The following is a 23,325-nucleotide window of genomic DNA, read 5'->3' as shown; positions in this document are numbered from 1 at the left end:
GCTTTGGTGTTAATCATTTTGTAACATCTGGTCGCTGCTCGCGTAGTTGCTTTGCACGCCTTCTAATAGCTGTGGGAGCTTTTTGTTTGTGGCGTAATGGATGCGAAGCTGTTGCGGCAAGTCATCGTCGTCGTGCTCTCTTTCTGATTCTGGAACACCTCTACTCTGAACTCTTATCGTTTCTGTCAGAGAATTGTTCTTCCTTTGGGAGGAAGAATTTCTGCGACAATGGTCGTGCCGCTTTCTGTCCGTAGTTGACAGACGCGTTCGATTAGTCTTCCACCTGGCCTGGTTCCTATAGCCAGGTCACCTGTCAATGTCTGATTAGTGCATGTAATCATTATGTGTTTATTACTTCTATGTGTTTGTGTATGTCCCATAGGGGTGTGAGCTCTTCTATATATGCACTTCATTCTAACGCTGTGTGTTATGTAACTGTTATGAATATTCGTACCTGTTGTACTTATTCTCTAACTTCTTCACCAAGTCTTGTAAATTCTGTACATATATCATCGTGCACATTGTCCATATTGTGATTAGTGTATGTATGTAGTGTATGTATTTATTAGTACCATGAACTATGAACATCCTATGGACTTGGACAGTTTTTTTTAAATGTGTATAGTATGTTGTACTTTGTCTTTTGTTTGTGATTGTGCCTGTCGTACAGACGCTCGTTCCTTAGGTTTGTTGCGTCCCATGATAGAATAAACTTTTTCTAAACAGAAGCTCAAAAAGTATCTCGAATTGTAAGGCTGTCTTCCACTGCAGCAAGGCGAGGTTTACTACGCCCCCTCGGGCTCAAATATACCGTATCCCAAGAATGTCCTTGGCTACTGCCCGAAGACCTGCGCGCAAAATTTACGCGATCCACGATACGCCGCAACATGTATTCCACACATAACATGGGGAGACGTAAGGCACGGGCGCGAGCCCTACTCAGTACCCCAGCTGCTATGAAGGATAACGTGGCCTTTGTAAACGCAGCGCAGTACGGCTCTACTAACCACTTTGTCTCAGTAGTCACAACACTCAAAGGCAAACGCTTGTCGTATATGACTTTAATAAATTATTACGGTTATCGCGCCGAGCAGGTTGCTGTTGTACTAGCTCTCACTGCCACCGATCGCACTGTAATTTATACAGATTCGCACGCAGCTACATGGACCTTCATGACGGGCTTTGTTTGTCAAGAAGCCGCGCGCGTTCTCTCTTCTGCCAATCGGTCAGACAAAAAGCACATAATCTGGTTCCCGGCACACGGTTGACGACACGCACACGGAATCATCTCTGATGCCAACGAGTTGGCTCACTCTCAGTCGTGACGTCTCACATTCCCCGACGGGGAGAACCACTCGAAGGCTGAGGACGTTACTTGTTGCTTCAGACACCCGTTCATTCCTTTTCTGAAAATTTGAAAACACTATCAGTTGGAGAGATGAAGATACCCACTACCAAACCCACACTTAACAAAACCTATGTCCATCACTCTACGACTCTTACAGACGGAAGTGTATGCATTGCCTCTAAATTGCTCTAAATAGATGAATGGCATAGATATGGGGTGCCCGCGTTGTGGTCACCCCAAATATTCTCTTCAACACATGGTGTGGCAATGCTCTGCGTTGCGCTAGAGCAGCGAGTCTCCATCTACGGAGGCGGACAGGTACTGTTTCCGCACAAACCATGACAAAGGAGAACAGCTTGAGGGCATCAAGAGGGGCCGCGACATGGCCGTGGAGTTTACCCTCCCCGTCCCGTCGTAGGAGTGGCGTACCGGTGTCCCCCCATAAGGGGGGTTGAGCGACGCCTCTGGATACTAATCAAGTTCTTTGTCTGCCTGCCTGCCTCTTCGGCAGCAAGTGACGGATAATTGCCCTTGCGTACCATGTTTCGCAGGGCCACGAATTAACTGTCGACTCTTTCGCAGGGCTGTTGCGTCTGCTTGCGGAAACGAGAGCTTTCGTGCACTTAGTTCACTGGGAAAACTAATTAGCTTGTGAGCTGCCGTGTAACTTCCACGTAGAACTTGTACGCGTCTTTGTCACTTATGAGCGAACTGAGGATGACGCGTGCATAAAAACAAATGCACTTGAGCAGCGTCTTAACCCGCGTCTTATTCAGCCTTTCGTGCATGCTGACAGTGAAGCCGCAGTCTCGAATAGCTGTTGTCAGGGAAGCCATTCGCCTGCATCAACGAAGAAAACAGGAGGTGGGCTTCAGAGACTGAAAAGGGCGAAAGTGAGGCCACAAAAAATAAGTGGCAGCATATCCACGGAGTGAATGATGAAGTGTGGGGCGAAGCATTCGTCCGTCCATTCGTTGCTTCCATCGGTCCATGCGTCCACCTGTGTGACCGCCCATGCATCCATCCGCCCGTCCGTGCGTGCGTCTGTTCGTGCGTCCGTCCCTGCGTTCGTCCATGCATCCGCGCCTGCATCCGTTCATGCGTCCATCCATGCATCTGTCTGTGTGTCCGTTCGCCATCTGTTCAACACTCCAAGCACCGCCATCTCGCATTTTTTCATCATATATTCTCCATATAGAAGCACCGCCATCCAGCGGACATTCCTAAGACTAAACTAGAGGTGGCACACACACACTTTTTCCGGCTTGCACTTCGTGTCTTTTTCCCACCTTTACCAGCTCGAGTTCATGGCATATACTAGTTCATTGTATTCATGGCACTGCGGCTCAACGCTCGCTTAACCTTTCTAAAACTAAGGAGGTTACACCCAGCGAGTATAACGTAGCAAACCTTTGTTGTCAGATAGTGCTCAATGTACATGCCAATGGCTGCTAATGGTGATCGCAGCATGTGCGTTAACTAAAAGCCACATGCTCCTGTCTTTCATTCCCCCTTAGTGGCCATTGGCATGTATATTGAGCACTATCTTTTATTGTTCAACACGCACAGAAGAAATTTCTCACCGGCACCACCTTGGATGTCAAAATGTTATACTTGTTACACATTAAAACAGCTACGAGGGACGAGCGGGTACCGCTATAAAAAGCTTCGCCCCTAAAACGGTGACCGTGTAGGTGATACCAGGAGGAGCGGTTTTCTTACCGGCGGGAATGGGAATGTTGTTGAAACTTGGGAACCAGGGACCCTGCTTCTGGCACCATGTAGTGCCCACGTTCCAGCCGAGGTGGTCAGGTACGCAGGCTTAAGCCCAAGTACCACAGTGATGAGACGCACATTCCACGTCCCCAAGAGCAGTAGCCCCATTTATTCGTATAAGTATTATGTACACATTCTGAGTTAGGGTGCCCCAGAGCCAACACAGCTATAATGATTAATACCACGTGTTATTTACACCTACCTGTATTGTCCCTCTCTTTGAACAGGAGGCGCGATGCAGCGAGAGTACTCGTCTCAAGTGAACTCGGAAGAAACTCTGCTGCAGACGTTCGTAATGGCTCAAATTTGTTTAAGAACCAAGTAAGGTTCCTGCAAACCTCAACTCAACTTCACAACTGAAGATACTCATCCTAATAGGCAGTTTGTGTACGCGCAAAACGACGGTCGTAATTCTTCCATGTGTTGCCTTCCAAAACTTGCGTTCAACTATTGTGGTGATATCTTCGCAATCACTATACCCTACCCATTGAGTTATCTACTCTCTTCTTCACAAAAATCTTGTTATTGCTTCCAAATTATCTCATCGCTACTGTATGACTGTGGTCATTCAGTTGGTGCAATTACAACCTGTGCACGCCATTCTCTCAAACTCGTTATGATATCACTGTCTTCATCAGTATATAGCAATAATGCCGTCAATATAATTTGCCCTCGAGCAGGTGTCAACATTACCCCGTAATTGTTAGGCTCCCTTCATGGTCGATGGGCGCTTCACTGCCACTGTGCCCGATAGCACGACTAACTCGCAGGCATTGCGTGTTACTATAGCTGTGCAACACTGGTGATACAATCAGTAGACGCAAAAGACGTGTACTTTTCATTAAAGATAAGCGCAGTTCTGAATAACACCTGGCGTTGCACAACAGGAAGCAGTGACTGCTGTACTGTAATGGACTTTACGGCTCACCATAGTATTCTTTTACGAATATTCTTACCGAAACTTCGACGCCATAATATTCTATCTGGTGTCTTGTTTATACTGTTCAATAACACTGGAAGACCTGGAAGACCAGAGTCAGGTTAACCAGAGGAATTGTCTCCCGGGTAAAGAGGGAAGCCGAAGCCAGAAGATAGCTGTTCTTCAGAGCCCGCTTGCTGCCGGGTGATATCGGGCATTGCTGGGAAGAGTGTTTAGCTGTAAGCGTTTACTTCTATCTCCAACTCACTCACGTAAGTGAATGCTGGAACAGTATGCAGTACACGTATTGCACAGCGCCGCAGTTCTGGGCGAGGAATAGTTGTTCAGACCAATGTCAATTTATTCCTCGAAGGATGGTTTCTTGCATTCAAAAGAAGTAATATTCGGTGTCGATGTTTTAATGGGAATGAAGTACTCAATCGTGCACACAGCAATGACCTGCGGAAAAAACAAAGAAAAAGAAAAAACAAAAAGTCGTTTACTCTATATGGAAAAGTTTGCAAATTTATACAACAGAAAGAAGTATGTGTGCACCCAATCGCAAAAAAATACAAAAACGCGAAGCTATGAGCAGTAAGCAGTATGGTGAGTATCTATTAGTGGTTCGTGTGGACAGTCGAGGTGGTGTACATGCAAAATTAAGGGCTTTGTAGTCTGTTTACACCCACTCTTAGCTGGTTGAAAATAAGTATAAAAACGGCAAGGACTTTTGATATCTCTCAGCTATAGATTGAATGAAATATAACAATTTGTACTTTTTTGTCGGCTCATGGCTTATCCGTTCTTTTTTTATAGTAAGGATTGAATCAAACTTGTGTGGAGCGCCCAGCCGGCTTCTTAATCTGCTGTTTTCCACAAAAATATGCAAATTGAATGCCGTCCTGCTACCAAGCCTAGGAATACTGCATGCCAGCTTTTGTGTTGTATTTTAAGAACCCAAGGTTGCAGCTAACGTGCGGGCAACAACAGCGTCTATCGGCCTGCCTTCCACCAACCCAGGGAAGTGTGATTTTGTCTGTACATGGAAGCGAAAATGCACCATGTGTGAAACTTGGGACGTGGGTAAGTCGAAAAAAAAGCACCGCCCTTTACAGAAAAATTAAAGTAGGGAAATCAGGTGGCGGGGGGGGGGGGCAGCTCTATGGGCAAAATTCATGAGAGCCAAAAACAAATGGGCTGACAGCGAGAAGCGTATGCTAATGAAACCACCTTGAATTTTGATGTCACAGATAAACATACACTCACCTGTCTCGATAGCCCCTACCATTCATTTCACAATACTGGGGTCGATGGCGAACGGGTTAGCCACCTTATAAGTCCCACTACAGGAATATGTTAGCGACGTTTATTGCACAAACTCGGGTGATGCCCAAGAGTACAGGTTCTGTCTCAACTGCCAGTGAAGATAAACAGCTAGGACCCCTCTTTCCACGACAGCTTTCTTCCTGTTTGTCAAGACTGAACCCACGTCCCTCGCACATGCCTAATGGTGTTTCGTGAAAGCGACAAGGGCTTATTTCGCTGTGCGATCGTCTGTGGCTTCTCCTAGTTACGAGTTTGTTGAGCGAGGCATGCGTCTCGTGTTGAAGCAAGTTTCTTGAAACTGAGATGAGAAGATTTTACTTTCGCAGAACTTGGCAAAGGTAAATCCGTAAAAGTCAGATATGAGTAATTCATATGTTCCGGTGGGTACTCCTATCTGTCTGATTCCCCTCACCACCAAGAATATCCCAATTAGGATGCCAAGAATATCCCAAGTAGGATGCCAAGAATACCCCACCGAATGTTATATATGTTTCAAAGAGCTCCATATTTTCTGATGGCAGGCATGCGGCATTCAGGGGTGTGTAGCGAGTCGCCAGTAAAAATTGATGTCATATTGTGTGCGGTTCATCGAAACAGAACGAATGAAAAGGTTACTCCAATTATCTTAGGGAGGCATTGTCATGCTAATAAATAAGAAGGAAAGCATACATTTATCTGTGCGTCGTCTTCCTTCCCGTACCAGCATTTACTTCAATTTTAACAATTGTACAACCTAAAATTTATTGATAATGAGTTTGTTCATAATGTAGCTGTCTGTGCAGAACTTCTTTGATAGTAAGTCAGGTGTCATAAGTCCCGTTATTTAGGGAGGCGATCGCCGGGCTAATTCCGAGGGCCGAAATATTGGCCCCCCGAACTTCACCACGAAAGCGTGGACAATTTAGATGTGGTCCTATTTGGCGCGCCAGCGGACGCCGGCTGTGGCCCAAAGAACAAATCAGAGCCGAGAGTTGATAAACAAAACAAAATTATATCCTAAATTAGGGCAGATCAAATCGATACAAAAATATGCACACTCGACAATAGTTGAATACGATATGTCACCAACCAAACAACGTACTACACAGTACAATCAGCCACACTCGAAGCAACGGACACAAACAACAACACACACTACAATGCAGTCACATGCATCGAACAACCAAGACACCTAAAGACTAAAGAGTTCTAAAACTCATTCAGTCCAAAGCCCTTGGAACAAAAGTCTGAATGATACTCTTTCGAGAATCACTCACTCAAAGTCCAGCGCTGTTGTCGTTCCGCTGCACCAGAAGTTCCTCTTCCAGGAAACCTCGCGTCTTCAATTGGCCGCTCTCCAAGCACCAAACTTCTTCGCCTGCAACACGTCGGCTTCCCACGCGCAGCTGTTGTCACGCGTCTTCGCTCGCTGGTGGTAGACACACACTCTTGCCTGTAGCGCGAGTCTTCACCCCTCAGATGGAAATCCTCTTCTTCTCCTCCTTTGTCACTGAGGACAAAAGGCTTCGCCGACAAGGCGGAACACCATACGCACTCTGGCGCGAATTACCTTCTTCTCCTGCTTTGTCACTGAGGACAAAACCTTGGCCGACGACACGGCGAAACACCCTACGCACTCTGGCGCATACTTTCTTCTTCTCCTGATCTCCCATCTCTGCTGCTCAGTTAAATACCTTCCGCGCTAGACTCCAGAAAATTCTCATCATTTAGTCGGCGCGATACGCAGCGGAGGCTGGGGAAAGCGCGAGACGGTTCAAGGGCCGTTCACGACAGATGACGCAACTCTGCATCACCACGCCCCTTTCCATTGAGAACCTTCCAGGGCTTGCTCGGCCACCGATGTGAGGAGGTTTGTCGGCGAACCTACGCTTCTGAGGGGAGAGAGTCGCGCACCCGGGGAGTCTTAGGATGCTTGTCTTCTTCTTTATCGTTGACCTCGAGACGTCTCTCCGGCGCTTCGTCGCGAGAATTTGGCGGCGCGCCCTTTTTTGAGCGCTCGATTTGTGACATCGGGCGACAATGCGTTTTCTCGTTGATCCATATAGAAATGCATTGCGCATGCTTTGGAAAATCAAGAAAACTTTGTCCATTTCAATGCGTGCTCGAAGAAAGCCGGTGGCCTTCAGTAAGGTGATTGATAAGAACGTGTAAGTGCCAGAGGCCACAGTTGTGTCGATGCAACTGTTGGTATGCTCCACTGTTCCATGGTGTTATTGGGTGAGGGAGAGTGTGTGGTGGAGTTTTCGCAGCTACCACTTTTCCAGGTTACGTGCGGACGTGAGTTTGAAGCATTAAACGACTCTCACCATCATAGTAAATTGTTTGCACCTGGTTGTTTCATTCTAAAGTAAAAAAAAATATTGTTCCAGCGGATGCCAGACGTTGTGAGCATCTAATTCATGCTTAGCCATTAGCGAATGGTAGCCAAAGTCTATTACAGCGAAAGCTGTTATGAGATCGTGAAAGTCAAGTGTGCCGTAGTTGTCCACCGTAGCTGGTGTTGGTAACCATCATCGCACAAAATGAGAGAAAGAATTAAAAAAATGCACTAAGGACATTACAAAACTTCAGCCCGCGTCACCAGACCAGGATTGTGCCACTGAGCGACGACGCTGCTTGGAACTTTGTTGACATCTTACTCTAGGTAGGTTTCATCTCGGTGAAGGAATCACAATATTGTGCATAATAAAGTGCTTTAGAAGAGCAAAGGAGCATAAATACGTCACACAATGAGCATCGCGTAACGAGTCAGTCGTCGAATGGTACATCCCATTACAATTCATTCGTCATCGTCAGCAACAGCATAAAAAATTGCACAAAAGTCCTTGAAAGTGTTCAGTTGGTACCATGCTTCTTCGAAGAATCACGAAAGATGGCATTGTGAATGCCTCAGTACTACACTTTATTTATGCAGAGTGGGTACCCAGAAAGCCTGCTCGCAGCAGTTACCCAAACGTTGCCTAGAAGAACACTCTAGAAAACCTACGCTTCTATCTTTCGCTTTGACTGTGTAGGGGATACCAAGCAGGCCAAATGGTCGTTTACAATTTTGCCTCGAGTCAAATATTGCAAGGTGCATGAAAGTCTTCGGATAAATAGAGTAGCTATGGGCAAATCGAAACCTTGCTAGGCACATCGACTGCAGTGGTATTGACGGGGCAGCTCATAGTGCAACGCGTTGTAGGTACTCACTTAAAGACACAGAAGCTAGTTTCATCGCAGCAAATTTTAAATCTATGGTGCGACGATGCATACAACACATAGTTACGTCCTCAGTAGGCGTTTGGAGGTTAATTGGTACACAGTTTGTATGACGAGCCGTACAGGACCAAATTGCAAGAGGAATCTTTCTTTTCGTTCGTGTCCCTTCACTTCTTACTCCTTTTTCTAGTGCGGCACATACGCCGCGTTGCATTGCTTCCCTCGCAGACAAAGCGCACCGCAAATTTCATGCAACGTCTCGCTGACTGAAAGGTTTCAGGTGAGCCACATGCGTGACCTCTGTCTTGCGAGAGCGTCTCCCACTAGCTGTGAGGCGTGCGATGCGGTAGTCGATGGCGCTCAGGCGTCTAAAAATCGCGAACGGTCCGTGCAGTGGGCAAGCAGTTTCTGGCCCAAGCCACTCTTGCGCAAACATTTCCACAACAGCACGAGGTTTCCCGGATTATACGTGACTTGGTGGTGCTTGCTGTCATAACGGATTTTCGATCCGTCTTTTGAGGCTATTGTGCGTAAACAGGCAAGACCGTGAGCTTTTTTGGTGAGGCAAGGAGTTTCTGCTAGCAGTGTAGCGTTATAGTCAGAAAAGGAAAATATGGTAACCAGAGTATGACGTGGGGGTCGAGCATAGAGGAGAAACAATGGGCTGTAGCCGGTGGTCTCATGTTGCGCAGTGTCAAAGGCATACGGGACGAATGGTAAGATGTCGTTAAAGTTCTTGTGATTCGAAGCAACGTACATCGAAAGCATGGTCACCAGCGTTCGAATGGCTCTCTCGGTGAGGCCATTGAACTTCCGGTGATTAGACGTCGAATGTCTAAGTTCCGAGCCACACATACGGAGAAGTTGCTCGACGACGTCAGCCGTAATGTAGTCTCCACGGTCACTTAATGATGACGCCTGGAGGCACATGACGCAGTACGATGGAATAGAGAAGGAAGGACGACACTTGGCCAGCAGTCGCAGATGGAAGTGCGGCCGTTTCGCAGTGCCAAGTAAAATTATCTGCGCAAACCACAATCCATCTGTTGTCTTTCAATTAGGGCAGAAAATAGTTAATCAAATCAATGCCAGTTTGTTCAAACAGAGAAGTTGGAGGCGTCACAGGCTGTAGACGTCCAACTGGAGCTGCTGAGAGAAGCTTATGCGTCTAGCATTAGGCACAACTGGCCACGTACAGCTCAAGCTTCTGGCGCATGCGTGGCGAGTAAAAGCGTTCCTGTGTACGATGAAGAGCACGCGTCGCTCCCAAGTGATCTGAAGTAGCGTCGTTATGCATGGCGCACAACACACATGAGCGTAGTGTCTCTGTAGCCGCCACCACAAATGGTGCACCGGTGCTAGCGATGGTTTTCTTGTACAATAAGCCATTACCAACAAAAAACGGGCCTTCCGGAGAGGATGTTCTTGCATGGAAGAATAACGAATTCAAGCCCGCGTCCTTACACTGCTCAGGTTTGACGGTGTCTTTCTCTGGGAACGTTGGTGCCACGGACGAATTGAGATGATCAAAATTGTCAGCGTCGCTAACTGTCCTATAGAGCGGCATCCTCGAAAAGCAGTCTGCGTCAGCATCTTTCTTGCCGCTTTTGTACAATATTGTGAAGTAGTCTTCTTGCAATTGAAGAGCCTACTGTGCAAGAGGGGCCTGACGGATCGCGAATGTTGCAAGCCAGCACAGTTAATTTTGATCAATAACTACTTGAACACGACAACCAATCATGTATGAGCGCAATTGCTGCACAGCGAAGACGAATGTGAGATATTCTTGCCAGGTCACAGTGTTATTTTATTCCAGCTTGCTTAACGGGCGACTGGCATATGTGATCACGTGTTCGCTTTGATTATATTGTTATACTAGGACTGCACATATGCCGATGCCACTTGCGTCAGTGTGAACATCAGTCGCTGCAAAAGAATCGAAGTGCCGAAGTATAGGCTGTGACGTGCGCAAGAACTTCAGTCGCTTGAAGAAATATTCGCAATCAGCAGTTCATTCAAAACTAGCACTTTGACAAAGAGAGCAGCTAAGGGGAAAGGTAACTTCAGCAAATGCGGTAATACACTGGCGGAAATAAGAGCAGAGGAGCTCTTTAGTGGAGCGAGGTGGTTTGAAAGCTCGAACAGCCTCTGTCTTATATGGGTCGGGCCGGAGGCCATCCTTGTTGACGAGGTGTTCAAACACCAATGCTTGTGACGCGCCGAAACGACGCTGCTTCGCATTAGGAACCAGGCCAGCATTTCAAATACGCTCCAGGACAATCTCTACCCGTTCGTTATGGTCGCTAAATGTACCCCCTAAGATCACAACGTCGTCAAGATAACACATACAGATGCTGCTCTTTAGGCCGTGCAAATTGGTGTCCATGAACTTCTCAACTGTAGCGGGCGCAATGAATTGACCAAAGAGCATGACATTGAATGTTCTTTACTCGTCCGAGGTAACAAACGCCGTCGTTTATTTGCCCTTAGGATGCACTAGTGTTTGCCAGTAGCCTGAACGTAAGTCTGTTGACGAAAAGTATATAGGATGCTGAATGGAGGCAGTCTAGAGCATCATCGATTTAAGGGAGAGGGTAGACATCTCTATTTGTGACGGAGTACAGACGGCTATAGTACACACAAAATCTCCAGGTACCATCTTTCTTTTTGACTAGAATCCCTGGAGCTGCCCAATGACTAGATGATTATTGAATGACACAATTCTGCAACATATCACCCACTTGTTCGTCTACAATTTTGCGCTCAGAGGTCGACACTCGGTACGAATTTTTATGAGTGGGCTGTGCTGTGCCTTTATTTATTCTGTGGCGAGTATGAGATGCGGGAATGGAGGATAATAATAACTGTGGGAAAAATCGAAAACCGCCAAGCAGTTTAACAGGACGTCTTAAAGTATGGGTTCTTGTCGGTAGAATGTGGTTTGTTGATGATAGCTAAATTTTTGAATAGGATGAACAAGTATCGGCTGCGCCCCACCTGCATATTCACGGAGGGCTGTCGTGGTCATCAGTGAATATGTTTTGAACACAGCAAGCTTCAGCCTGTTTGAAGAACCACCGACTCAGCTGAACAGTTTACCGCCTATTGTCCTGTGCGTCCTTGAATGAATAAAACTACGCAATGCGGCACCAATGTGTTGTTCTTAATACAACCGAAATAAAAAGGCTTAACTGATGTGTCGAGCACAATATCAATGCCTTCGATGCGTCAAGAATATACGGGAACACACATCATCGAGAATGCCGGGACAACGGTATCTTCACTAATCCGGAGCACGCCCTGCTCTCTTGCCAAATTTTCCAACAGCCCTCGAGGGTCGCAATCACATATGAAAACTTATACATTTGCGTAATCAACTGTTACACCACACATTTGAAGGAAATAAATTCCCCGTACTATGCCAAGTGTGCTCCTTTCAAGAATTGTGAATTCAGCAGCAAACACTTGATTACCCACGGACGCTTCTGCTGTACGAATTCCAATGGGACGCACGACGTTATCACCAACGTCCCAGAATTTGGTCGCCTTCTCCCACAGAAACATCACCTTGCGTCCCAAACGGTCTTTAAAGGCAGCCCTCATTATGGAAACAGTTGCACTAGTGTTCTCCAAGGCCATCGTACACACACCATCAACAAAAACTTGCAATTTGTTCTTAAACATAAACACACGGGGAGGTATTCCTTTTGCAGCAAGTCACTGGAGACCTAACTCCCATCGGCCACGCTGTCTAGTTTTTCTGGTGTGGTGTCGGTGAGCGGTGACGTGACGACGGAGACCGATGCGAGCGAGGCGCTGGAAGTGGCGTCACACTTGGATCACAGGCAGGAGAGTGGTGTCGCCAGTTTCTGTGCCGGAAGCTGCTACCGGTTCGTGAATTGGTTGGCCAGTGTCCTTAAAAAGATGAAACATCAGGTTGATCAGTCAAGGGTTCATTGCGTTAGATGAGCGAACGATCGCAATACGTTGATATTTGACCAGTTATAGTGCAGCTGTAGCGCGCAGGTGCAGTACGAGGTCGTTGCCGTTTTTCGAAGTGTCTAGGTACGCTGTCACGTTTACGAGCGGTCGCGTAAGTGCGACACTTGAAGAAATAAGTTGTCGGCCGGCGGTATGAGCGTTCGGAATGAAAAATCCTGAGGGTATTGCGATCTCTCGTAAAAAAGCTGAACTTGGCAGCTGAAAACACCAGGATTCCGCAACCTGCGCGTGTTCATGGATTAGTGGTCGCCGACCGAAAGCTGTGGGGCAGCAGCGTCCTACAGGAAGTAGGATGAAGATGTGGCGGCTGCCATTTCACGTGTCATTTATTCGTGTCCGAGCAACTCCTCCGAACAATTTGACGGATGGTTGCTGAAAGGTCAACAGTTGATGTCACTTTAAAGCTGGCCACTGAGGTAACATTTGCCAGGCGACCAAACTTCGGTGCTATTTTGCACTGCTTCAAGGTTTGAAAAGTACAACACTGCCGCAGAACGTCAGACACACAGGTCTGGCTTTCCCTGCTGTTAAGGAAGTTGTACACGTCTGCGATTTCCTTTAGCAAATACGCAACCTTGTCTTCTTCAGACGTGCTGAAATCGGCTTCCCTACACAGCCTCAGGAACGCTTCGGTATATACAGGCGCAGGTCACATAGGGTTGCTGGGCTCTCTGTGCAAGACTCTGCTCAGTGCGCTTCTTTTCAGGGGCGAAGCTCCTTAAAGCGGCACTTGTTCGTCCGTCGTAGTAGTCGTAGTCGTAGTGTATAAGCAGTCTTACGTTTTGAGCTGCCAGGTAGTGCCGGTGGGAAATTTCTCCTGTGCGTTGTTCAACAATAATAAAATCGCAGTGTGCGCATTAACTAAAAGCTGAACTCTCCTGTCATTCCCCATCAGCAGCCAGTGGCATGTACATTGAGCACTATTTGACAAGAAATGGTTGCTACGTTATACTCGCTGGGCGTAATCTCTTTGGTTTTAGAAAGGTTGAGCGAGCGTTGAGCCATAGTGCCATAAATACAGTGAAATATTGTGTACCATAAACTCAAGGTGGTTGAAGGTGGGAAGTAGACACGAAGTGCAAGCCGTAAGAAAGTGTGCGTGTGCCACCTGTTGTTTAGTCCTTGGAATGTCCGCTGGATGGTGGTGCTTCTATATGAAGAATATATGATGAAAAGAGGCGAGATGGTGGTAATTGGAGTGTTGAATAGATGGACGAACAGACACACAGACAGATGCATGGACAAACCCATGTATGACTCAACGGGCAGATGGACGCATAGAAGGACGCAGGGGTGGATGCATGGAGGAACGCAGGGACGGGCGCACAGATGGACGTGCGGATGCATGAACAGACACACGCACGGACAGGCGGATAGACGCACGGATGGTCACACAGACAGACGCATGGACGGACGGAAGCAAGAACGAATGGACGGACGAATGCTTTGCCCCACTCTCCATCCGTGAATATGCTGCCATAATTTTACAGCTTAGTTACCGAAACACTTATTGATCTCTTCGAAGTGGTACTATGTAGTCCGTATATCCTTGTGGTTTTCGTACTAAACGAGGGCAACATCATTGAAGTAGAAAACCACACGTGATAGTTGGGAAGCAGCAATCCATTTGTTTTAGTTGCTCACTCGCTTGTAATGCTTGAGCCAGTCAAGTACGTCCTCAGGCGCCTTGGCTGAGAAGGCCCTTGGCTCCTTGAGGTGCGGCCATGTAGGACCGGGCGTGGTTTCCTTAGCGTCTTCGTTTTTGGACATTGTGTGTAAGCAAGGAGGCAGGCCGGCGAAGCGACGAATCCTGTGAAGTCCTAAGGGTAGCGGTCCCGTCGTTGGTTATTATACTCAGCAACTCCACCACTTTGTTACGTCCTCAGCAGGCGTTCGAGGAGTATTGGTACACAGTTGGGATGACGAGCCGTGCAGGATCAGGATGCCGCAGAGATATTCCTCTTCGTTCGCGTTCCTTCGCTTCTTCCTCTTTGTTCTAGTGCGGCACATACGCACCATACGTAGCATTCATCGTCGTATACTGGGGCAGAGGTTTCTGAGGATGGCTTCCGAAGTTATAGGCACTGATGTATTATGTTTAATGCGTTGCTATAAAAGCGCAAGACCAACAGTGCTACGAAAATAGGCATTGCCCCTATATGACGCTTGAATAAGAATTTTTCTAAAAGCAGCATTAATTTCTGTGGTTTGGCTAGCGATTGCCTAGCAAAATACCATCGGAACTGGAGTTCCTTAACGCTATCCTATTGGAGTTTCAATGGCTACAGGGGACTCATTAACAAATGATGAAAACGAAAAATGCTGGTGATTGCGTAAGTATTATATAAAGTAATGTCAAAGTGGGGATCGGTGTACGCGGTAAACTCCATGTGGGACATGCAGATATTCTAATAATACCATGGGCCCACTTTGTGTTGTAAACTGAGGATACGGTGGGCTTGGCATATTCATATATCAACAAACATTTGTCATCTATATATTCATGTTAAATTGCGTTTACTGCGTCGTAAATATACCAATGTGTTTCTTCCTTACTACTTTCAATGAATGAATTATTTCTTACCTTGCCTGTGAAGCAGACTAGACTGTTGGGATTCTGCCATGCACCGGGAAATTGCTGCAGGTAGTAAAAGTAAGAAGGTTTAGTGCGCGAGACGAGAAAGCAGCGTGAAGTGTGCATTTGCGCCAAGAAATCTATAGGGGTTTCAGAAGTTTGAAAAAATATCGGTATTTTTGTCGTGCACTTTAGTTCACCGGTTGCCAAACAAGCGTTTGCAACGTTTATCACACTCCATAGAATTTCTGGTAAAGTATGATGCTGTTTAGTCACAGCATTTGTTATAGCATAACTAGATTTTATGTTACGTTGTAATTAGGTTACCAGTGTTCGTCATAACCATTTGCATAATAGGAGCTTAAATACATTCTTCTCCCTTATTTCAAGTTATTTCCCACTGCCATATGTATGCACACGAAAATACGCAGGAGAACCATATTATTCTGCAACCATAGGTAAAAGAAAAATAACAGTTGATACTACGAGATTAGCCATGCAGGTGGCCTAAATTGGGCCCAAATAGGTACATTTAGCCTGGATTAATAGTACAGCCAACAGTGCGAAAAGGTGCTGTCAGTTATTTGATACCAGAAAGAGCGAAAAGTGATAAGTTTAAAGGCACCAGTATAATCAATGGCATAACCATAATTCACTTTCTTTGAGACTATGATAAAAAGCAGCAGAAAAATAATCAACGCTTTGCTCGTTTATTTCATGCTGCAATAAATACACTAGGGGAAGAATTCAAAATAGATTCATGTAGAGTCGTCAGCAAATTTTACACAAACTCTTCGTCCTATTACCTGGACTACTTCGCCTGATGCGACTCACAAAGCGGTCGGTGGTGTGGCCGCAATAATACCTCGGTATGCTGAAATTGAACTTCAGCATGCATGAGTAACGTCTAAGCAACACAAACTCAAAGCTACGCGGTGCTAGCCTCCATGAAACTGTTTCAGAACATGTTGCAGAGCATTCGTGTACTTATTGGGTGACTGTATGTATTGGATAGCGGCTATGGTATCCTGCTTGGGCTACTGAAAAGAAAAAGTCATTGTCGTGGTCGCGTCCAGCAACTGCCTCACCTACGTGAACCCGCGGATTCTGGCGTCAGCGTCACCAAGAGCCTGTGCTAGCGTGGCTCGTTTAGCTGCACCGTTAGACAAGTCGCTTACCCTGGCCGCCTGGTGTGGCGTTAAGAAAACACTGTCAGTAGTATGGGTGACGTGGACATTCATTCCTGTGAACGGTTGGCTGTTTGCACTAACCATTGATCACAGTAAGCCGCTTACGCTGTGACGTACTGCCTTGATCGCTGCTATCTGCCGCCACTTTCGTGTTGAATACTGCACTGTAGATTTCTGTCGTTGCTGTCGTCTGTATCAATGTTAATACTTCATCCTCCAGATAGTTCTGTATTTTCATCCTCTCGACGCTTATAGACCATTAGCTTCGCCAGCAAGCGCCAACAACGCTGTGTCAGAGCCACGGTACGCGCCTAATTGTTGCACTCTGTAAACAAGCGAGAAATGTTTAGCCGAATGCGACCTTTTCATTGAGGCTACCGGCTCGTTGCTCGTTGCATTGTCATTTCTTAAAGGGGTCATGGCATCGTCACCAAACAATTTACGGTTTTCGGTGATCAACGAAGGTGGAGGGTGAATATGCTTGTACACGCGTGAAAACAGGAAGTTCAAAGAATATTTCAGTCCAAAATAAGCTGTAAAAGTCTTCGGATCTAAACTCAGCCCACCTCCGGCGACTCTCATTTGGCTGTGGCGTGCATGACGTCACAAACCGATTGAAGCATTGCCGTCATCTGCTACCAAACGGCCCCTTTGGTACGTGGTCATTGTGTTTCTTGTGCTGCTGGTGTTGCTTTCTGCGTGGTCCGCATGTGTCTTAAATGTTGCGATATGGTACCGGTACCATCGATATGTTGTCGGCACCATAATCAGCTCAAGATTTGGCCAAAGATTCATCGAGAAGCACAAGCGGCGATGACGTAGTGTATGCTGCGCATTTTAGGGGCGAAGCTCCTTATGGCGTGGCTTGTGCGTCCCTCGTAGTACGTAACCACCAGTGGCACATACCCAAAATAGGTGTAACATTTGGCCTCCAAGGTGGTGCCAGTGAGAGATTTCTTCTTTGCGTTGTTTAACAATACAAAATAGTGCTCAATGTACATGTCAATGGCTGCTGATGGGGAATGAGAGACAGGAGCATTCGCCTTTTAGTCAACGCGCACGCGGCGATCCCCATTAGCAGCCATTGGCATGTACATTGAGCACTATCGGACAAGAAAGGGTTGCTACATTATACTTGCTGGGTGTAACCTCCTTAGTTTTAGAAAGGTTTAGCGAGCGTTGAGCCGCAGGGCCATGAACACAAGGAACTAGTATATATCATGAATGGATTCGAGGTGGTTAAAGGGGGGAAGCAGATACGAAGCGCAAGCCGTAAGAAATAAAAAGCTGAATCCTTCTGTCTCTCATTTCACATTAGCAGCCACTGGCATATACATTGAGCACTATCTGACAGGAAAAGGTTGCTACGTTATACTCGCTGGGCGTAACCTCCTTGATTTTAGAAAGGTTTAGCGAGCATTGGGCCGCAGTGCCATGAATACAGTGAACTAGTATATACCATGAACTCAAGGTGGTTGAAGGTGGGAAGCAGACCCAAAGCGCAAGCTGTAAGAAAGTGTGTGTGTGTGCCACCTCTCGTTTAGTCGTTGGAATGTCCACTGAATTGCGGTGCTTCTATATGGGGAATATATGATAAAAAGATGCGAGATGGTGGGACTTGGAGTGTTGAATAGATGGACGAACGGGCACACAGACAGATGCATGGATGGACGCATGAATGGACGCAGGGGCGGATGCATGAACGAACGCAGGGACGGGCGCACGAACAGACGCATGGACGATCACACAGACGGACGCTTGGACGGACGAATGCTTCGCCCCACTCTCCATCATTTACTCCGTGGATATGCTGCCATTTTTTATTTCGACACCATCGCCAACAACTCTAGCGACACAGAAAGGATCGAAGATGGGGCGAACACAGATGCCTACGACCTCGTTGTTGTGGTAGACGCTGCAGACAACCTTTCGCATTGATAAGTAGCTTTATTTCAAGCTTGTAAGGTTGACAAAAAATGTAACGATTAGGAGACGCTGCATTCGCAACCACGAGGTTGGCACAGCATTCAGCCGCAGCCTCGGTTTTTTCACTGGTATACCGAACTCGCCGAGAAGACGCTGGTTATGAATGTAGCCTGCCGCAAAGTGCGCTGAGCACAACACAGATGCGTCACTTGCACACCAGTCCTTCCTGCGCACGTTTATCTCCCAAGCCTTGCGTTTGGTGGGCTCTATAAGAAACTTAAATAATGCCACAATACTCTCTCTACTCTGTACGCTCTGTCACCCTACAGTGCAGCATGGGTGACGCGGTGGCATTGCTTCAACTGCTACAAGTCATCCAGTTTCAGTGACACGTTGAATAATGTTGAAACAACTCGATTGCAAGCGCAGCTGACCACGAAACACAATAGTCCTTCATGCTGCACACCATGCAGATACTCACGAAGCAATCGATTTGTTACGTCACGGCTAGCGAGCACGCCAGTGTTGCCCGACCACCAATACCCTCGCTCTTTTATAAAAATATTCAATTATAATTAACCGACGCGACCGAATTCGGTGAGATTTTGCCAGCTTATTTGTGAACGTACAAAGATCAACCCACACAACACTGATGATGGCTGAAAATGGGGGATCATGACCACTTTAAGACTGATTGACTATTTCTAGTTGACGTACTTTTGTTCTTAGAATTTTCAATACATAGTTTAGCGGCCAAATGAATATTAGCTCATTTACCTTCTTGACTTTTGGAATAATTCAATGGAGTATATTGATTTCACGTGAAATGCTCTATTGGAAGCAAAAAAAAAAGCCGGCGTACTTAGGCAACACTTACCGGACGCTTGAATCCACAGCTCACCTGAGCTTGCTCTACTTCGAGCTTGTGGTTGAGACCAGCGACGACCTGGCGAAAGCAGTAAGATAATATAATCGCGTAATGAGGCAGTGGAAATGCGCAATGTATTGTATTGCACGTTTACAATGAATGTAAAGTCACACCATAGTAGTACAAATGCAATCAATGGGAAATCATTCGTTTGCTTCATAGTGGCTCATATAAATGTCGGTATTGTGAACGTTTAGCGTTGCTTCGCTCTAATAGTATTTGTCCGCCGTGATGGGGAACTGTTTTGACGACAGGTACAAAACTTGTGAATTTTTAGAGCGTTTGTAAATCTTCTTTCCCTGAATCCCAGCAGCTCGCAATAGATGCACAACTGAAACAATGCTGTCAATGAATGAAACGCCAAGCTCTGATATAAAAAACCTCAAATGAGGAGGAAGAGGAGGAGCAGTTAGAAAGAAATAAGCGGAAGGACAGGGAGATTAGCCAGTTCTTAGACCAGCTACCTATCCTGTTCTGGAGAGAGAAAGTGAAAGGAATCAAAGTTGATGAAAAAAGATGTTACAAAAAGACAGAAAGAGAAGACGAAAATTGCAAAAGAGGAAAAGGAAAACTAAAGAGAATCCGACCTTAAAATTTGTCTCTGAGGCCAGTTGTTGGCAAAAAACGTAATAATGCTTCGAAAGGCTTCTGCGCTGAAAATCTACTATGGCAATGACCCAAAATTCTTTATTCCGACAAAGGGCGACCATGTAGTCTATCTAGAGCTTTGACAACTCCTTGTCTTGGCGCGCTCAGACGGGCACACTTCCGCAGAAGACGAGCGATTGTTTTTTCGCAGCTGCAGTCATTGCACCTACAGGTTATGGTCATCCTAATAAGGCAGCGCACAAGGGTCTCATCAGCTTGGGATATTTCTGATGGAACAGAGAGCTTGAAAGTGGGTTCCAACATATGTAGACGACTGCTCGTGAATAACATCAAGTTCTGCTGAGCAACTGTGAGGTCAAGGGCCAGTGAATAAAGCCTTGTAGCTGCGTTGATTCTTGAGAACCACATGGCTGCATATTGCGTGCCGTTATGTGCAGATCGAGCAGCCTCAGATGCATGGTCGCTGCCATATACAGGGTGTCGCAGGTAATTTTAGCCACAGTTTAAAAATACGCCAGAACACGCAATTACAATACGACCAAATGCATGTCACTCATCATTGCCTTGAGTTAGACTACTTTTTGTGTTCTCAAATATTGTTTAAATAAATTCGTTTATTTACCTAACTTTTGAAGGAACAAAGATGGATAAAAATTGCTTGAGAAAGTTGTAGATTGGTTTGCAAAATGTCCGAATTCACAGTTTTGAAGTTTATATCTGTTAGGTTTCAGTGTCTTTCTGCTAATTACAAAAGCCCACGAAATACAAAAAATTACACGAGGCGAACTCGCTCACGTGTCAGTGCGCACGACGCTTCTATAGTGCACCCTAACGCTCCGCGTACGAATGACACGTTTCCCTCGCAACGGTTCATGACAGCGATAAGCCGTCACAGCGGTTATCATTCTTGTAGCCGATAGCAAAACGTGTTCATTGTAAAGCCACCACCATTGTTGCGTCCCTGCCGAAACAGTACAATGGGGCAAATGCTATGATTGTTTGCAATGTCGCACAAGCGTGTTTGTCATGTGATACTTTTTGTATTTCACGGGCATTTTTATTTAGTAGAAAAACACTAATACTTAACAGATATAAAGTTCAAAACTGTCGAAGTGATGAAAATCTGGGTTCGGGAACCTGAAACTTCTGAATAAATATTCTGCTGTCCCCAGCCCGATGCGCGTCTTTCCCTATTTCAAGGCCAACACGATGTTTTGACCATAGAGTTTCCCAAAATTAACTAGGGGGCACTCTGGCGCTGCGATCATTCAGCGGCCATGGGAATGATCGGTAGTATACACATTTGCCTAGTCTTCGTTTTTGCGGGCGGCAAATCATACTTGCGGCTTTGTTTATTGCTGTGTTTCAGTTTTGTTTTGAAAGAAAGAACGAACACTTTTGAACTTAGTGACTTTATTCGAAATGGCAAGCCTGAAAGAATAGGGCTGTGAAGCGCGAACGGTGAACATGTACTAATTTATGTTTTCGTGCAAAAACAGCTCCAACTCACACGAACACACACGGAGCCAGAAGCAGGCCAGAAGTACGAAAATTAGACAAATGTGTGTACTACCCATCATTCCCATACTCGCTGAAGCGCCGTGTGTTGCAGCTCCCAGAGACAATAGCGCCAGAGTTCCCTCTAGTGTATACTGAGAAACTCTATGGTTTTGACCTCAAGTGGCTTACTTCATTCGCCACTTAGCCCCATCTTTACTAAAACTAAAACAACCAAACTATAGCAAAAACTAACGCAGATTTGTGCATTATTCTCAGCTCAGCGAATTTGATCTTTGAGCCATCCAAGTTCTCACCCCTCCCTTTGATGATTTGCCGTGTGATCCTGGACTTTGCCAGATTCATATATTTCAACCGTTCGCCTCAAAATGTCGCCGAATCCAAAGATAAATAAAATGATCATAAGCTTGATAAAGATGCTTTAGCGCAGCCTCGTATATAACAGTATAAAACACGTCATAGAAACTGCTGTGATAGAACACAATGATTGAACCCTGCTGTCAGCCTAATTACCACAATGATACGGAGATAAAATAATTGAATTCTTGTCCCATGTTATGGTTAATTTACGTGAATCACAGTGGCTGCCCTTTCGTTGGAGGTGAAGACGCACGAGTCTAATGTACGAGTCTAGTCTACTTGAACTCAAGTGCACGTTAAAGAACGTGCACCTACTTCAAGGTTGTCAAGCTTTCTGGAACCTTTCTACAAGGCGTCCCTCATGATCATATCATGTTTTTGGGTTAAACTCCAGCATGTATCTATTATATGAACCAATAAAACTTTATCTTAAAATGACAAAGTTTGGTATTGTCTGCAAACAATAATTTGTTGGTAGATCAACGTATCTGTAATTGTGTGATCGCTACTGGTTGGTAAGGAGCATACTTGTGTACTAAAACAAAAAGGTTTGTCTCTCAAGACGTACACTTCTCATTATTTATGGCAAGGCGTACGAGTTCATATCAGGTGGAAAGGTTATGATTCCTGTTTTTTAGGCTACAATACAGTGCCATAATAAGTTTGTTATACTAGAAGTTGAACAAACCGCGACCGCAAGATCGCAGACGTTTGCGGTTGCACAGCCAGGCAGGCAAGCAGGCAGGCAGATAGATAGATAGATAGATAGATATTGTCAAGATATCTTTTTAAGAACAAATTTTTCACTAAAATTGGCCATAAACGTATGAATCTCACCTGTGTCGAAGCTTTCGAAACTCTTAAATTAGTTCCGTGCAAGTAAGGTTCACCGAGGGCATCAGCGAAGGCTTGATAGGCAAGCGTAATAAACTTCTGCGACTCCGACGGGTACTTGTGCTCCCTCCATCCTCCAACAAGCCCACTTGTCGAACGCCTCACTGTTTCCCAATTGGCATTCGTTACCGCAGCTAAGCAGAAAATTAGCACGACGCTGCGGATTCCGGTCATCGTCTTGTGTGTGTGGAGTCAGCTCTGATATTGTGTCCTTTCAAAGAAACCGTTGTCGGCTCGCACTTGTTCATCGCCTCTGTTGTACTCGGCTTACAATGGATGACATATAAGCCACAAAACTTGCTTTTTTTTACTTTCACCGCGAAAGACGGTGCTTTCAACAAAGCATAGTATGAGAGTGTACTTTTTAGTGCTGAAATGTGCTATGGCGAAATGTCCAATTTCAGTAAAAAAATATCTTTAGCAAATATTGTGGAGGTTAGTTTAACAGTTTATATAACGCAAGAGTGCATAGTAAAGAGATGAGCTCTATACGTGGAATGTCTATGCGCCGTACGAAGCGAGCCATATATTATCAAAGAAAAGATTGCGATATGAAACGATCACACCCAATCATACTGACACACACATATTTCCCCAGGCTCACCTGGTAACGCAACACACGAACTCTATTTTCTAGTGTAATAAATTTTGCAGCACTCCAAAATATATACACGTATATATATACACTTGCCCATAATTTACCCATACCTGGATTATGTTTCATTATTCGTATTACTTGCGCAGAATGCTGAG

The 23,325-nt window shown here is 45.7% G+C and overlaps 1 protein-coding gene across 2 annotated transcripts; it reads right to left on the bottom strand.

Moving 5' to 3' along the window:
• Positions 1-4,380: 4,380 nt before the first annotated feature.
• LOC119168123 (mialostatin) lies at positions 4,381-22,823 on the bottom strand. 2 transcript variants are annotated; one of them, XM_037419534.2, is made up of 4 exons: positions 22,516-22,823; positions 19,141-19,209; positions 15,157-15,210; positions 4,381-4,502 (listed from the first exon to the last, which is right to left on the bottom strand). In XM_037419534.2, the coding sequence occupies exons 1-4, from the start codon at positions 22,744-22,746 to the stop codon at positions 4,404-4,406; spliced, it is 453 nt and encodes a 150-aa protein (XP_037275431.2). In that variant the 5' UTR covers positions 22,747-22,823; the 3' UTR covers positions 4,381-4,403. The 2 variants fall into 2 exon arrangements, with proteins under 2 accessions (XP_037275431.2, XP_037275432.2); XM_037419535.2 differs by having other exon boundaries at positions 19,165-19,209.
• Between the last annotated feature and the right edge of the window lie 502 nt (positions 22,824-23,325).

This window comes from Rhipicephalus microplus, chromosome 6 (assembly GCF_043290135.1).
Source record: "Rhipicephalus microplus isolate Deutch F79 chromosome 6, USDA_Rmic, whole genome shotgun sequence".
Lineage (NCBI taxonomy): Eukaryota > Metazoa > Arthropoda > Arachnida > Ixodida > Ixodidae > Rhipicephalus > Rhipicephalus microplus.
Note: the sequence above shows the minus strand (reverse complement) of the source record. Positions and strands in the feature narration are given on the sequence as shown.